The sequence below is a fragment of the Salmo salar genome, chromosome 01 (genome assembly GCF_965601325.2).
Source record: "Salmo salar chromosome 01, fSalSal1, whole genome shotgun sequence".
Taxonomy (NCBI): domain Eukaryota; kingdom Metazoa; phylum Chordata; class Actinopteri; order Salmoniformes; family Salmonidae; genus Salmo; species Salmo salar.
In genome coordinates this window covers 172,817,136-172,835,263 of record NC_138291.1, presented here as the reverse complement: position 1 = coordinate 172,835,263, position 18,128 = coordinate 172,817,136, and the positions used below count along the sequence as shown (strand labels likewise).

The 18,128-nt window shown below is 44.0% G+C and overlaps 1 protein-coding gene across 2 annotated transcripts in view; it reads right to left on the bottom strand.

Moving 5' to 3' along the window:
• Nucleotides 1-18,128, bottom strand: part of LOC106571245 (rab-like protein 6) — a 31,489-nt gene that overhangs the window by 4,515 nt on the left and 8,846 nt on the right. For both annotated transcript variants that reach the window (XM_014144058.3, XM_082956557.1), the window contains 8 exons: nucleotides 18,024-18,115; nucleotides 16,967-17,107; nucleotides 16,397-16,502; nucleotides 10,118-10,221; nucleotides 9,322-9,794; nucleotides 5,617-5,752; nucleotides 3,220-3,423; nucleotides 128-389 (listed from right to left, as the gene is read on the bottom strand). In XM_014144058.3, the coding sequence (XP_013999533.3) occupies nucleotides 128-389; nucleotides 3,220-3,423; nucleotides 5,617-5,752; nucleotides 9,322-9,794; nucleotides 10,118-10,221; nucleotides 16,397-16,502; nucleotides 16,967-17,107; nucleotides 18,024-18,115 (1,518 nt within the window). The remainder of the gene's footprint in view (nucleotides 1-127; nucleotides 390-3,219; nucleotides 3,424-5,616; nucleotides 5,753-9,321; nucleotides 9,795-10,117; nucleotides 10,222-16,396; nucleotides 16,503-16,966; nucleotides 17,108-18,023; nucleotides 18,116-18,128) is intronic.

The following is an 18,128-nucleotide window of genomic DNA, read 5'->3' as shown; positions in this document are numbered from 1 at the left end:
CAGTCTACTGTAACAGAGCAGTCTACTGTAACAGAGCAGTCTACTGTAACAGAGCAGTCTACTGTAACAGAGCAGTCTACTGTAACAGAGCAGTCTACTGTAACAGAGCAGTCTACTGTAATGGCACCTTCTTTTTCTTGGGCTTCTCAAACTCCTCGTCATCATAGTCTGGTTCGTCCATGACGAAGGAGAGCATCTGATCGGCCCCTAGAGCTTCTTGGTCTGAGTGGGAGGATTCCTCCCCTCCCTTCTTCTTGCCTGCCCGCATGGACTGCACCGGGGCTAAGGTCGGGTTCAGGAATGAGACGGGCTCGGACGACATCTTTAAGCCCGCTGGTTTTTTGGCTTCTCCGGTCTTGTTTTGAATCTTCAAAGCATTGGAGGAGGATCTGATCAGAAAACACAATACAGATCTAAATATTAAAAGATGCATGATAACATCAATATCGCCCAAGGACAATCTCTACCGCCCAGGGACTACATCAATCTCTACCGCCCAGGGACTACTTCAATCTTTACCGCCCAGGGACTACATCAATCTCTACCGCCCAGGGACTACATCAATCTCTACCGCCCAGGGACTACATCAATCTCTACCGCCCAGGGACTACATCAATCTCTACCGCCCAGGGACTACATCAATCTCTACCGCCCAGGGGCTACATCAATCTCTACCGCCCAGGGGCTACATCAATCTCTACCGCCCAGGGACTACATCAATCTCTACCGCCCAGGGACTACATCAATCTCTACCGCCCAGGGGCTACATCAATCTCTACCGCCCAGGGACTACATCAATCTCTACCGCCCAGGGACTACATCAATCTCTACCGCCCAGGGACTACATCAATCTCTACCGCCCAATGACTACATCAATCTCTACCGCCCAATGACTACATCAATCTCTACCGCCCAGGGACGACATCAATCTCTACCGCCCAGGGACGACATCAATCTCTACCGCCCAGGGACGACATCAATCTCTACCGCCCAGGGACGACATCAATCTCTACCGCCCAGGGACTACATCAATCTCTACCGCCCAATGACTACATCAATCTCTACCGCCCAATGACTACATCAATCTCTACCGCCCAATGACTACATCAATCTCTACCGCCCAGGGACTACATCAATCTCTACCGCCCAGGGACTACATCAATCTCTACCGCCCAGGGACTACATCAATCTCTACCGCCCAATGACTACATCAATCTCTACCGCCCAATGACTACATCAATCTCTACCGCCCAATGACTACATCAATCTCTACCGCCCAGGGACGACATCAATCTCTACCGCCCAGGGACGACATCAATCTCTACCGCCCAGGGACGACATCAATCTCTACCGCCCAGGGACGACATCAATCTCTACCACCCAATGACTACATCAATCTCTACCGCCCAATGACTACATCAATCTCTACCGCCCAGGGACTACATCAATCTCTACCGCCCAGGGACTACATCAATCTCTACCGCCCAGGGACTACATCAATCTCTACCGCCCAGGGACTACATCAATCTCTACCGCCCAGGGACTACATCAATCTCTACCGCCCAGGGACTACATCAATCTCTACCGCCCAGGGACTACATCAATCTCTACCGCCCAGGGACTACATCAATCTCTACCGCCCAGAGACTACATCAATCTCTACCGCCCAGGGACTACATCAATCTCTACCGCCCAGGGACTACATCAATCTCTACCGCCCAGGGACTACATCAATCTCTACCGCCCAATGACTACATCAATCTCTACCGCCCAATGACTACATCAATCTCTACCGCCCAGGGACGACATCAATCTCTACCGCCCAGGGACGACATCAATCTCTACCGCCCAGGGACGACATCAATCTCTACCGCCCAGGGACTACATCAATCTCTACCACCCAATGACTACATCAATCTCTACCACCCAATGACTACATCAATCTCTACCGCCCAATGACTACATCAATCTCTACCGCCCAGGGACTACATCAATCTCTACCGCCCAGGGACTACATCAATCTCTACCGCCCAGGGACTACATCAATCTCTACCGCCCAGGGACTACATCAATCTCTACCGCCCAGGGACTACATCAATCTCTACCACCCAATGACTACATCAATCTCTACCGCCCAATGACTACATCAATCTCTACCGCCCAATGACTACATCAATCTCTACCGCCCAATGACTACATCAATCTCTACCGCCCAGGGACTACATCAATCTCTACCGCCCAGGGACTACATCAATCTCTACCGCCCAGGGACTACATCAATCTCTACCGCCCAGGGACTACATCAATCTCTACCGCCCAATGACTACATCAATCTCTACCGCCCAGGGACGACATCAATCTCTACCGCCCAGGGACGACATCAATCTCTACCGCCCAGGGACGACATCAATCTCTACCGCCCAGGGACGACATCAATCTCTACCGCCCAGGGACGACATCAATCTCTACCGCCCAGGGACGACATCAATCTCTACCGCCCAGGGACGACATCAATCTCTACCGCCCAGGGACGACATCAATCTCTACCGCCCAGGGACTACATCAATCTCTACCACCCAATGACTACATCAATCTCTACCACCCAATGACTACATCAATCTCTACCACCCAATGACTACATCATTCTCTACCACCCAATGACTACATCAATCTCTACCGCCCAGGGACTACATCAATCTCTACCGCCCAGGGACTATATCAATCTCTACCGCCCAGGGACTACATCAATCTCTACCGCCCAGGGACTACATCAATCTCTACCGCCCAGGGACTACATCAATCTCTACCGCCCAGGGACTACATCAATCTCTACCACCCAATGACTACATCAATCTCTACCACCCAATGACTACATCAATCTCTACCGCCCAATGACTACATCAATCTCTACCGCCCAATGACTACATCAATCTCTACCGCCCAGGGACTACATCAATCTCTACCGCCCAGGGACTACATCAATCTCTACCGCCCAGGGACTACATCAATCTCTACCGCCCAATGACTACATCAATCTCTACCGCCCAATGACTACATCAATCTCTACCGCCCAATGACTACATCAATCTCTACCGCCCAATGACTACATCAATCTCTACCGCCCAATGACTACATCAATCTCTATCTACATACTGTATAATACTAGCATCTTAAGAAAAACCTGAGGTTATGCAATTCAAGTTCTCTTCCCACCCATACCTCCTTCTGTCCGATCCACCATCCTGGACGACGTTAAGTGCCTTCGTCCCCTCATCCTCTTCATCGCTGGTCAGGGTGATGCCCATGCTGGGGACGGTGGCTGCCTTGGGCACATATTTGGGCACAGACTGGCACAGCTCATCTGAGGCAAAATCGTCCTGGAACCCTGACACCATGGGGTTCCCCCCTCGGCCCTCACCGTCACTGTAAAACATGGACAGAGAGAGAAGTGGTAAGTTCTGATGTAAGAATAACCAACGCATTTGAGCAATATGATAGGCCATTTTTTCAAGCACCACAAAAAATACATAAAAATAAAATCGGTATGTGTCTGAGTAATGATACCCCATTAAGCAACACCTGCTGGAAAGGTCACACCGTTTTAAATGCATTTACAAATGCAGGACTTTGAAGCTATTCTTGTTTAGTCTGATGTCCTAACCATAAAATTTAAAAATAAAAATAATAATAATTATTAAACCTTTATTTAACCAGGAAGGGCTCATTGAGATTTAAAATATATATTTTTCAAGAGCGTCCTGGCCAAGATAGGCAGCACCAAGTCATTACAAAAATTACAGACAAACAACATGAAAAACTACAATTAATCTAGTAAAAACCATAGAATTCACAAGAGTTTAACAAAATCATAAAACAGCAAATTAAAAACATTGACATGTCAGGGAATCAGTCTCAAGATCATTCATCAGTGATTTAAAAATCCCAATCGGGACAAGTTCTTCCTTATTAATGTTGTTTGTGACACCTGCAGGATTGTCCTTTTGACCTTCTGTTAGAATTGTGTTAAGAAATGTAGCACATGAGCTGGATAACATGTAGGCTTATAACATGGTTAACATCTGTAACGTTGCTAATGTGAGTATTTCAGCTGCGCTAGGACAAAAGGTTCAACTACAGGTTCCCCACCACTACCGTTTTACTTACAGTTACTTAAATCAACAGTGATTAAATCATAATATATGAACAGATAATGCAATAATGTTATTACATTATCCAGTTATAGCCTACTGGGATGTTATCGAAAAGTCATTACATCAACGATAACTTATTTTGTCATTATCTACACACTTATCTGACGCTACGCTCCATTAAAATCTTAACCAGAAGGACAGTTCAAAAAGGCAGCCCTGAAGACTGAGTCAGTGAAAGAGAGTTGGTTTTTATTAGCACTAAGCTATTGTGTGTGTGTGTGTCTCACAGCCACTCTCCACTTCTCCTTTTAACTTTAACTTAAAATGATGATCTTCTAACATCAAAGCACTTCAAGCCTCATTTCTCATTTTCCAAAATAGCAAACGGCCCTTGTAGGACAATTCTCTCCTTCAAATTCAAGCTCAAGTTGATTCCCTTCATTATACAACGGAGGAATCTGACCGATTTTTTTTAATCATTACTCTCTTCACATTTCTATAACGTAAGACTCTATTAAGGGGAAATCCGCAGTTTAGATGTACATTAACAAATAATTTTTCCCGACAAAAGCTAAGGGATGGGGCTAGAGAAATGTAACCACACTCAAATTCATAGAAAGAGCTATGCATGCAAGAACTGACCATCAAAACGATCGTTTTAACCATGTGTTGAAGCTATACAGTGTTTGTTTACATTTACTTTGTTTACAAACTTTGGAGGAAAACAAGCTTACATTTTGGGTTCTGATGGGAAGTGATGAGGCGTTTATAAGGTAATATTCTTCAAGAATCAATGGATACATATAACAATTTATATGTCCAAAAATGGATGTAGCAACTGCAGATTGCCCCTTTAAGTCTTATCCAATAAAATAAAGTGCCTTCTCTCTCATCCCTCCCTCTTTCTCTCTCTCTAGCAAATGAGTGATGAATGACCTAGATTCTGAGCAGAGGAGACCTGACGGAACAAAAACCTCACCCCTCACCCCTTTCCTCCGCCACCTCTCCTCCCCTCATCCTCCTCCCACCAAGCACATTAAAGGAAAATGTCTTAATAGGCAAAGCCTACTCATAATTGGTTAAATATCACATGACGCAACCATCATACTCTATCTTTTTTACTAGAAAACATAGAAACGCGCCATTTTCACATATGTTGATGTTGGGTTGGTGCTAGGGATGATGAATATGATGTTGAACCTGTTTGAAATGCCCCTTTAAGATAGAGCTGAAATACATTCACCTCCACTATATTGAAGAACATATTGACTGTCTGAACTGCACAACAGCGGTAGATCTTCACTAAACAATGATCATTAGAAACGTGTTCTAACTATCAAAATAGTCCAAATATTTAAAAAGTCACTATTTCCACACTTACTTGTATACCTATCCAAAGCCACAAGCCTTGGACATGGGTCATAGAAGATCACGGAGATGATTAGGGAGTGAGGACCAAGCCTACCTGTCAGTATCCATGTTGCCTGCTCTTCGAGCTTCCTCCTTGGCTTTGGCAGCAGCCCCCTCCTCCAGGAAGCTACGGTCCATGCCCACATCGGGAACAAAGTCATCCACATTCCGCACCTTCTCGTCTGCGCCATCTGAGGAGAGAAGAGTGGGAGAGGAAGGATGAACATTTTATTTATTTGACCTTTATTTAACTAGGCAAGTCAGTTAAGAACAAATTCTTATTTACAATGACGGCCTAGGAACAGTGGGTTAACTGCCTTGTTCAGGGGCAGAACGCTAGATTTTTTTTACCTTGTCAGCTCGGGGATTCGATCTTGCAACCTTTCGGTTACTAGTTCAATGCTCTAACCACTAGGCTACCTGCCGCCCCAACATGGTGGTGATGATAATGGGTGGTACGGACACCAGACCTGGCTTCAAACAGTATTTGTTTTCTGCGCTTGATTGGCATAGTGCTAGTTTGTGATGTGAATGAGAATTAAATGGAAAACCATCTTTCTGCTGTCTCTAGCTGCCTGCCTCTAGCCGCCTGCCTCGTGCTGCCTGCCTCGTGCTGCCTGCCTCGTTATTTCAAGCATGTCATTTTCAATTAATAAACCAAAATGGAAATCAAAAAGATCATCCTCTATCCCAAAGGATTTCACATCAGTTAATGTGTATGACTGTTGATTCAATCACATTATGCCCTAGTGATCACTTTTGAAATGGCTTCCTATTACCTTTGGTAGGCATTATTCATTAGTAGACTGGTTGCTATTTTGAGTTTATAGACATTAACCAGGTTTCCATCCAACCTTTTTATGCGAGTGAAGTACACGACAGGCCTGATGGAAAGAGCTATTTTTTCCCAGTAATCTTTTAAAATGTCGACAAAACAAACTACGCTAGACAAGGTGGGATGTTCTTGTGTCAGTAATATGAACTGTGCCAGAAATGCTCAATTCCTCTCCCACTAATATTGCTCTTTTGTCTATAATAACCTCATCCAGTAGGTAGGCTACTGCGACATTCACATGCTATGGGAGTTATCTGAAGCTCCTAGTTCCCAGTGGGAAACTCAGAGAAAATGTTGTTGCCCGAGTTGTGACGTTTCACCACTGACCTTTTCAACTAAAAGTTTTAAACAAGTAAATGTTTTATAATTACAAACTTATCATCAATATTGATAATGTAGCTATTCTAACCATATTGTCAATGTTAAGCAAGCTAACTTACTTTATTACTAGCAATGTTTGCAAGCTTATCAAGCTAGCTAAAATTGTATTGGTTGAAGAATTGTTCCGACTTCCTTGTACCACTTCCTAGGTCCCATTTTCATATTTCCCATGAGCACGTGAAGCCAGCGTATACCCACACTGTATCTGTGAGCTGTTGGCTAAAGCGCACATGCCAATACCAGGGAGGGCACATAACACAACACATTTGTGACAAAACCATCAATAGAGTTGAAAATGCAATGGAAACCCATTTAACTTAATAAAAAAATGTTATTCGTTACATGGGAATTTAAAAGTTATTTTTATGTGCACTACGTCATCACGCACAGCCTTTAATCCGCAATAAGAAATATCTCTGGTAGGAAAACGCTCAAATTGTTTTTAAGTGTATTTTAGAATATTCACATTAAAATCGGTAACCAATTGGATGGAAACCTAGGTAGATGACGGAAACCTAGCTAGTGATGGAAACCTAGCTAGATGACGGAAACCTAGCTAGTGACGGAAACCTAGCTAGTGTTGGAAACCTAGCTAGTGACGGAAACCTAGTTAGTGATGGAAACCTTGTGTGTGTGTGTGTGTGTGTGTGTGAGCGAAAGCGCCCCTTCACCTCCTCCCCAGAGTCAACTACAGCCGGTAGAGGACAGAGCCAACTGGGGGGCGAATGTCCAGTTACTGGATCTGGCCAAAAGTCCTCCCCTTCTCTGTATTCAGCCTATGATATAAACCTTAGCTCTCTCTCAGTCCCAGCCAACCTTCCCAGCCAAACCAAGCTGTAGCACTACTACATGCCACAGACTGACTCTGCCCTCTCAATGCACATGAGAGACGCTCACTCCTCACACATTTCTACATGTACCTTGTTTTCCGGCTGTCTTAATAATTGACTGAATTTGAAGCCATTAGATAAGCATTTCAGATCATATCGCCTGGCCTTGTTTTTTTTTATATATCTCCACAAACAGTTCAAATTGTATTTTTTTATTTCACCTTTATTTAACCAGGTAGGCCAGTTGAGAACAAGTTCTCATTTACAACTGCGACCTGCCAAATAAAACTCCATGCATTTGAAGTGAAACATCCATCCACCCTAATCTGACCTACATAATGGAATGTATACTGAACAAAAGAATATATAAAACGCAACATGTAAAGTGTTGGTCCCATGTTTCATGAGCTGAAATAAAAGATCCCAGAAATGTTGTATAGGCACAAAAATTTGGTGCAGAAATTAGTTTACATCCCTGTTAGTGAGCATTTCTCCTTTGCCAAGATAATCAATCCACCTGACAAGTGTGGCATATCAAGAAGCTGATTAAACATCATAATCATTACACAGGTGCACCTTGTGCTGGGGACAATAAAAGGCCACTCTAAAATGTGCAGTTTTGTCACACAACACAATACCACAGATGTGAGGGATGATTGTCACGATGACTGCAGGAATGTCCACCAGAGCTGTTGCCAGAGAATTTCATGTTCATTTCTCTACCGTAAGCCGCCTCCAACGTCATTTTAGAGAATTTGTCAGTACGTCCAACCGGCCTTACAACCTGCGGGATCGTCTGAGACCAGCCACCCGGACAGCTGATGAAACTGAAATTGTGCAAACAATTTATTCACAAACTGTCAGAAACCGTCTCAGGGAAGCTCATCTGCATGCTCGTCGTCCTCACCAGGGTCTTGACCTGACTACAGTGGGAAAATGCTCACCTTCGATGGCTACTGGCACGCTGGAGAAGTGTGCTCTTCACGGATTAATCCCGGTTTCAACTGTACCGGGCAGATAGTGTGTATGGTGTCATGTGGGCGAGCGGTTTGCTTATGTCAACGTTGTGAACCTTGTGCCCCATGGTAGCGGTGGTATTATGGTATGGGCAGGCATAAGCTACGGACAATGAACACATTTGCATTTTATCAATGGCAATTTGAAAGATCCTGAGGCCCATTGTCGTGCTATTCATTCGCTGCCATCAGCTCATGTTTCAGCATGATAATGCACAGCACCATGTCACAAGGATCTGTACACAATTCCTGGAAGCTGAAAATGTCCCAGTTCTTCCATGGCCTGCATACTCACCAGACATGTCCCCCATTGAGCATGTTTGGGATGCTCTTTATCGACGTGTATGACAGCGTGTTCCAGTTTCCGCCAATATCCAACAAGTTCGCACAGCCATTGAAGAGGAGTGGGACAACACTCCACAGGCCGCAATCAACAGCCTGATCTGCTCTATGTGAAGGAGACTACATGAGGCAAATGTTGGTCACACCAGATACTGACTTGTTTTCTGATCCATACCTTTTTTTTAAGGTATCTGTGACTAACAGATGCATATCTGTATTCCTAGTAATGTGAAATCCATAGATTGGTGAAATCCATCAATTGGTTGATTTCCTTATATGAACTGTAACTCCGTAAAATCTTTGAAATTGTTGCATGTTGCGTTTATATTATTGTTCAGTGTGGTTCCAACACTCACCAGCGGGAGTCTCAGAAGTGGCTGATCCAAAGAGGCGCGACATGAAGCCTCTCTTCTGGGCAGGAGGGGCCTGGGTGACACTGGGTGACTGGGGGGTCGGGACAGGTGTGGTTCCCCCATGGTGGGGCCCCTGGGGGGTTGGGGGCTTTGGCTGGGGGGCCGGGGGCTGCTGTGGGTAACCTGGACCCCTAGGGAGTGCAGTGTTCTGGAGAGGGGGACAGGGGTTAAGGTTAGGGTTGGTGTAGGAGGGGGGGCCCTGAACTGGCCTGGGTATAGGGTTGGAGATAGTTAGGGGCTGGGGTGGGAGAGGGGGTTGCTGGGGGGTGCAGGGGCTGGGACAGGCCCCAGGAGTGGAGGGCCCGCTCTGGGGGACGATGGGGGACTGGGAGCCTGAGGAGGGGCTCTGGCCGTTGGAAGGGCCCCCCGGGGAGCTGAAGCCAGCTTTGTTTCTGGCTTCCATCATCTCCAGGAAACTGGGGAGGTCAAAACAGGGGATTTGATTATGAATAATAACAGATCATTTAAATCAACATTTTGTTTACAAAGTATTTACAAGGAAATATACAGTGTTTTTAATGATCATAATAACCTTTAATATGCTCTTATACATTTGCAGTAGCTGATCGTGAGAAACAGATGGGTTATTGGTGGGTGTGTGTGTACTGTATGTGCACCTGTGTTTGTCTGTGTGTGCAACGTCTTCTTCTTGTGTGTGTGTGTGTGTGTGTGTGTGTGTGTGTGTGTGTGTGTGTGTGTGTGTGTGTGCAAGCCTGCCTGCCTGTTAGCAAATACGCACATGCCATAGTTCTGGTCCTCAGTCTCCTGCTGAACATTGAGCTCCTCCAGAGTAGCGTCTATGTCCAGCTGGTTGGTCTCCAGTTGTCTCAGCAGGGTCTCCCTCTGCAGAAAAAGAGAAAGAGATAGACTTGCCTCTATCAGTCAAGGCTAGCTGTGGACTGTTAATCAATAGAAAACGAAATAGCACCAACAATAACCAACCAATCAGAATTAACGATGCTCAACCATTTACCACAGACACCACAAAACCAACGGTTTAGCAGAGGGGTGGCCAACCCTCCTACCTGGTCTGCAGGTTTTTGATCCAGCCCTGCTAGAGCACACCTGAAGAAACTAAATAGATATCGGTTTTAATTGCATGAGGCCAGAAGAAGGTTTATGTGCATGTACTGTAAATTATGGATGGTCACTTTATTATTCTCCAAAGCACAAAATAATGATGCAAATGTCATATAATTATAGTCATTAAATTTGGCCCAGCCATTTGATAGAATGCAGCAAGCTGATGCGACATGTCTTCCTCTATTTCTGTGGTTCTGGACGCATCAACTAGATCTCCTGTGTTTTCCACTAGCGCCTACTTTATCCACTTAAATTAAAAGGTGCACTATGCAGATATCGCTCTGCCATTTCCCGGTTGCTAAAATTCTTGTAGTTCACCTAATTTCTGTGTTTGTGCCAAAACAAGCAAGTATCTGTAAAGAATCATTGTACCAACTAAACCACTGTGAAATATATTTTCCATAACTAAATATATTGTATTTTCAACAGTTTGAAGCTAGTATACAAAACCGAAAGTAAGACCCGGAAGCATAGAAAAGGCGGACATAGAAGAACAGATCTACCGCTTCTTAGACTTTCTTTCAATAAGAATGACAGATCTATAACTCATATTTCTATGTACATATTGCAGCTTTAACTTGGCTACTTTTCAATTCGCTAGTCAGAAAAATTCAGACAAGTCCTCTTCTAGCGATCTATTGATAGAACAGGTGCCTGTCAGTCACAAAGCGAGTGATGACAGGGAAACACTGCTGGTATGACAGTCTGCTGTCTGTCCTGACTCCCGGTACCTGTGGGCAGCGTGATTTGTGCGCGCTGTGGTTGGGTGCAGTCAATCGCGATGTGGTTGGTTGCAGTCAAACCAACAGTGTGAGTTAATTTCAGGGCTCTACAGTGCAACCATTTTACTTGAATATGCGCCTAAAAATAGATGTGTGCGAACTGAAAAATGTAAGAACGAACACACACAATTCTGCCATTCTGTTTCATAGGTTGTAGTTAAATCACACAAAGAACTATAGAAATAAGAATTATTTCTTATTTCTATGCAAAGAACTACATATAGTCCCATATCCAGTTTCCGAGCTGGTCACGGGTGCACCTCAGCCACGCTCAAGGTACTAAACGATATCATAACCGCCATCAATAAAAGACAGTACTGTGCAGCCGTCTTCATCGACCTGGCCAAGGCTTTCAACTCTGTCAATCACTGCATTCTTATCGGCAGACTCAACAGCCTTGGTTTCTAAAATGACTGCCTCGCCTGGTTCACCAACTACTTCACAGACAGAGTTCAGTGTGTCAAATCGGAGGGCCGACTTCTGGCAGTCTCTATGGGGGTACCACAGGGTTCAATTCTCGGGCCGACTCTTTTCTCTGTATATATCAACGATGTCGCTCTTGCGGCGGGTGATTCCCTGATCCACCTCTATGCAGACGACACCATTCTGTATACATCTGGCCCTTCTTTGGATACTGTGTTAACTCCAAACACGCTTCAATGCCATACAACACTCCTTCTGTGGCCTCCAAGTGCTCTTAAACCGCTAGTAAAACCAAATGCATGCTTTTCAACCGTTCGCTGCCCGCACCCGCCCGCCCAACTAGCATCACTACTCTGGATGGTTCTGACTTAGAATATGTGGACAACTACAAATAGACGGCTAGACTGTAAACTCTCCTTCCAGACTCATATTAAACACCTCCAATACAAAATTAAATCTAGAATCGGCTTCCTATTTCGCAACAAAGCCTCCTTCACTCACACCGCCAAACATACCCTTGTAAAACTGACTATCCTACCGATCCTCAATTTCGGCGATGTCATTTACAAAATAGCTTCCAATACTCTACTCAGCAAACTGGATGCAGTCAATCACAGTGCCATTCGTTTTGTCACCAAAGCCCCTTATACCAACCACCACTGCGACCTGTATGCTCTAGTCAGCTGGCCCTCGTTACATATTCGTCGCCAGAGCCATTGGCTCCAGGTCATCTATAAGTCTATGCTAGGTAAATCTCCGCCTTATCTCAGCTCACTGGTCACGATAACAACACCCACTCATAGCACGCGCTCCAGCAGGTATATCTCACTGGTCATCCCCAAAGCCTCCTTTGGTCGCCTTTCCTTCCAGTTCTCTGCTGCCAATGACTGGAACGAATTGCAAAAATCGCTGAAGCTGGAGACTTATATTTCCCTCACTAACTTTAAACATCAGCCATCTGAGCAGCTAACCGATCGCTACAGCTGTACATAGCCCATCTGTAAATAGCCCACCCAATCTACCTACCTCATGCCCATATTGTTTTCATTTAATTTTCTGCTCTTTTGCACACCAGTATTTCTACTTGCACATCACCATCTGCTCATCCATCACTCCAGTGTTAATTTGCTAAATTATAATTACTTCGCTACTATGGCCTATTTATTGCCTTACCTCCTGCCATTTGCACACACTGTATATAGACTTTCTTTTTTTCCCTATTGTGTTGACTGTACACTTGTTTATTCCACGTGTAACTCTGTGTTGTTGTTTGTGTCGCACTGCTTTGCTTTATCTTGGCCAGGTCGCAGTTGTAAATGAGAACTTGTTCTCAACTAGCCTACCTGGTTAAATAATGGTGAAAAAAATAAAATAAAATAATAAAATAATATATATATATATATATATATATATATATATATATATATATATATATATATATCCCACCTCACGCGCAGCAACAGTGCCTGGACCGCAGCAACAGTGCCTGGACCGCAGCAACTGTGCCTGGACCGCAGCAACTGTGCCTGGACCGCAGCAACTGTGCCTGGACCGCAGCAACTGTGCCTGGACCGCAGCAACAGTGCCTGGACCGCAGCAACAGTGCCTGGACCGCAGCAACAGTGCCTGGACCGCAGCAACAGTGCCTGGACCGCAGCAACAGTGCCTGGACCGCAGCAACAGTGCCTGGACCGGTGTGTGCAATGTGAGTGAAGTGCTGAAAGATTCATTTTTAGAAGCACACAAGCATAGAAGTTGGTCTAATTTACCCAAAAGTCTACAAAAGTGTGACTTTGTCCTCGTGTTTCTTGGCTATTTACATCGTTCTGTTCACACACACTAGGTTGTTGTTTATTTGAGTTCTCAACTGATACTAGCAAAGGGATGTCAGAGAATCTCATCTCTCAGACAGACACGGGAATCCTACCTCTACCATGGTAAAGGCCCGCCCCTTAAAAATGTTGTCTCACCCAAGTGACTCAAATATTTTAGAATACATTGCATTTTATTGAGCATTGAACACCCCCAAAGAACCTTTAATTCATTAACTTTTAGTAATTTCTTAATTACAAAAACAATCTTCCTGAAATACTTTCATTGTGCGCCTACATTTCTTTGTGCTCCTTCTAAAATATGTAATCGTAGAGCCCTGAATTTGCACGTCCCATGGAATGTAGCCTAAGTGGATATGATAAGTCAAAATCCACTTAGTCATATTCTTGTTTCCAGGCACATTAATGTATTTTCTTTTGCGTGTTTCATATAGCAGCCACATTTCATTGTGGCAAGAACAAACACCATTTTGGCAATTCATATCTTGCAATAAACATGTAAATAAGACCTTAATCTCAAGAGAAGACAGGTTAAATGTTAAAAAAGGTTTAATATTATTTTACTTAGAAAATTATCCGGATCATATAAGCCTAGACAATATGCAAAACCACTAACAATACACTGAATACATCCATTTTCATCCATATTAATTGTAAAGTCATGTCCTTCTACACAATACCACAACTACTTTTTCCAATTTGGAAGGTATATTAATTTAGCTGTGTATTTCTGATGGAATCAAGGCATTAGAATGTACAAGAAACAACCAAAATGTAGGTCGTTCAGTAAAAGTTTCCGAACCCAAGAGGACAAGCCGAGGGAGGTCTGGCTGGCTACATTTTCTATTATGGCTGGCTACTCCAGGTACTTGTGGAAAACACTGAAAGGCTTTCATGTCAGCAAAACCTCAAACCACTGTCGTGGGACATGGCACGTATCAGGGATGTGTTGTTATGTGGGAAATGAAGCAGAGGCACTCAAGCTCTTAGAGTTTCCATCCGGAAGGGTTTCACATGCCAATGCCTGAGCTGTTCCTATATCTGTAGTTAGCAGTCAAGAAATTCAATCCCTTGAGAGAAAGATAGAAATTCCTAAAACAACATTTAACAACTGTGAAATCTCCTCTTCTGATGTATACACGAGATCTGTAGTATGCCAATGTCACATTTTAGGGTCCTCATTTGTCATACATCATCATAAATAATGGAACAACATTTTATTTCCGTGCAAAATCTGGTTCTTCCAGTAATGGGAAGATGTAGCGTTGTTCTACGCTAGTATAGGCAATTATCTGAGTTTTTCAAAAGTCACGAGGCAACCTATCCCTTCCACCCTCTTATCCCTTCATCCTCCACTCTTCTCTTTTCTCTCTGATCCCCTCCTCCCTCATCCTCCACTCCAGTCTCTCCTTTGCTTCCACCTCCCTCTGAACTTACAGAGAAATAGATCTGTGAAGAAGGGAGGCGAGAAGCCATACTACCCTGCACTGAAACATTCATGAGATTCAGCCCAGGTGTTCAGCCATACATTTCAGAAAGAACAAGAAAGGGGTAAAAAGCTAAAGACGTCAGGTTATCCAGGAAAAGTTGGTCCATATCTATACTAAATTGTACATTCCTGTACTATACTTATGCTAAACATTTTATTATATTCTACTGAGCTGTTTACTTCATGTTCGTATTCTTGTATTATTTCTTATTGTTGTTGCATTGTCGAGAAGGAACCTGCAAGTAAGCATTTAGTTGGACAGTGTATAACGTATGTATCTTGTACATACGACTAATTAAACCTGAATGTTCATTTTCAGCCAAAATTCAAACGACAGAAGAGAAGAGGATACAGGACTCCGTGCCCCATGTCATTTTCGCCTTGAATAATGTAACACCACTGAATGAACAATGACTGTGTAAATTTTTAACACCAACCGTGGACAGGGCAGCGTTCGTAAGAGTAAAGTTACAGTGTTGAACCTTATAGCAAGCCAGGGTGTGCCGCATATTTATACCCTACTCTCAAGACATCGATGCACAACACCGAAGCCATGTCTAAAATCGTCTGATCACCTCTGACACATACTGGGGTGGTAGTTCATCAGTCACTTAAAAAGAGTATTGGCTTCTCTTTCCCTGTGTTACTTATTGATGAAGTAATCATGAATAGAGAGAGGGCTCATGGTTAGATGCCATATATGACCAATTGGGCCTTGATGGTGGCCATTTTGTTTTGACTAAACTGCATCTGAAGGAAGCTCGAGGTAGAAGTTGCAGGTCTAAGATTAGACAACCCTTCCCTTCACCTATCTGTAAACCATTAAGAGGATAATTATTATTTATTTTTTACATTTTTGTCATTTAGCAGATTCTCTTATCCAGAGCGACTTACAATAGTGAGTGCCTACATTTTCATACTTTTCCCCTCCGTACTGGTCCCCCATGGGAATCGAACCCACAATCCTGGAATTGCAAGCGCCATGCCCTAACAACTGAGCCAAACGGGACAATCTGACACTGTATCAGTAATTAGGGGCAACTCGTATATATGCAGCTCAAAGGACCAATCTAGGAGAAAAAGGGGGCCTTTTCCACATATTCCATAGGAATGTTGAAGAAGCAGCCTTTTTATTTGGACTGACCTGCAGCTGTAAGAAGGGGATGTTGAAGAAGCAGCCTTTTTATTTGGACTGACCTGCAGCTGTAAGAAGGGGATGTTGAAGAAGCGGCCATTTTGTTTGGACTGACCTGCAGCTGTAAGAAGGGGATGTTGAAGAAGCGGCCATTTTGTTTGGACTGACCTGCAGCTGTAAGAAGGGGATGTTGAAGAAGCGGCCATTTTGTTTGGACTGACCTGCAGCTGTAAGAAGGGGATGTTGAAGAAGCGGCCATTTTGTTTGGACTGACCTGCAGCTGTAAGAAGGGGATGTTGAAGAAGCGGTGCAGGTACTTGAGGCCAAAGCCGTTCTTCATGGAAGATTCAGCGTAGTGGATGTAAGAAGAACCCGGAGGCCTGCAAACGCAAAGCAAGTAGAGGACATATCAGGACCAGTGGTGTAGCGGAGGGTAAACGAAAGTAACGCAGTTCACCCACCTTTTGCAGAAAAATGCATTGAAAGTATAGGGAGCCAGTGTAGCCACGTATTTTTTCACCACTACATCACTGATCAGAAATGTGTTTCATGAAGACTATTGACAAAGACTAACAAAGCTAGAGATTTCAATATGATTAGTTCAGGGGTTACAACACCTTAAAAGTGGCCCTTCGAGACAGATATTTCTGCATGTGAAGGACTAGGTGAGTGGTGTAGCACTCTGTAATAGATAGTGGAGGGTAGAGAGTTTTGCACACTTTTACCATTGGAGAAGAAAACACTGAAGTGGTACACTCCTGCAAAGCATTGACCATCATAACTCCTTGAGAGTAACAGAATGAGTCAACTGAATGTACCCCGCGGCAGTTGTGGCACCCCATACCTGTTGAGGTGACAGAGGAACTCTCGGGTGTCGTCGGGCAGGATGACCCGGTGTTCGCCCATGTCCCTCTGGTTGCCCAGCACACAGACGGGCACGTGGGTGGGCACTTTGGGCAGCTCCCGCACGATGTAGTCAAATGTCCTGTGAAATAGACCCATGATAGACCCAAAATATAAGCTAGAGGGAAGAATGAAGTAGGTTAATTGTTAATAAATATACAAATTAAGGAGGGATTTAAAAACACTCCGACTTGAGATTTATAAAAATGCATAGGAAGAGGGTGGCCGTGTCTCAATAACTGACGATGTACTGTACTGTCAATCGTGAATGGTTCTTCAATATGCAAATTATACTAGTAAAGGTGGGATATCTAGAGATCCAAAACTGGGAACCTTTTATTTTTCTTATCAAGAGCAACAGAAAGTAAATTAGTGAACTGAAATACAATATCTTGTCAAACCACTAACTACCCTGTTGGAGCTAGAAACACAAGCATTTCGCTACACCCGCAATAACATCTGCTAAAAACGTGTACGTGACAAATAAAATGTGATTTGATTTGAAAGCTAGCTGAACAACAATTACTAAAATAAGCCTTGGTTTAAGTCATTCACTAAGAGAACTAGAGGTGGGTTATCAAGTTCTGGCTCTTCAAACAGACACTAATAATCGGAGATACTTTTTTTTCACAGTTCTGTGCACATCTTTGTGACCTGGGTCAGATAGTTGTATCACTGGCTGTCACACACTGACCTGGGTCAGATAGTTGTATCACTGGCTGTCACACACTGACCTGGGTCAGATAGGACTATCACTGGCTGTCACACACTGACCTGGGTCAGATAGGACTATCACTGGCTGTCACACACTGACCCAGATATAAATGGATTCTTGACTGTCTAGTTGCCCTGTAGCCCAAGTCACTTTACATGATGTGTGTTGGGGGCAGGGAAGGAGAAACAGAAAGAAAGCCAGACAGGGAGAAAGAGAGTGATCTATAAAAAAGAAAGAGGACAGGAGAGAGAGAGATAAAGAAGAGAAAGACAGAGAGACTCACCATTGTTTGGTGATGTCGAACATCATGATGACTCCATTGCAGTTCTTGTACACATCCAGGAACTCTGCATCCAGAGCCATCTCAGTCTCATTCTAGTAACAGAAC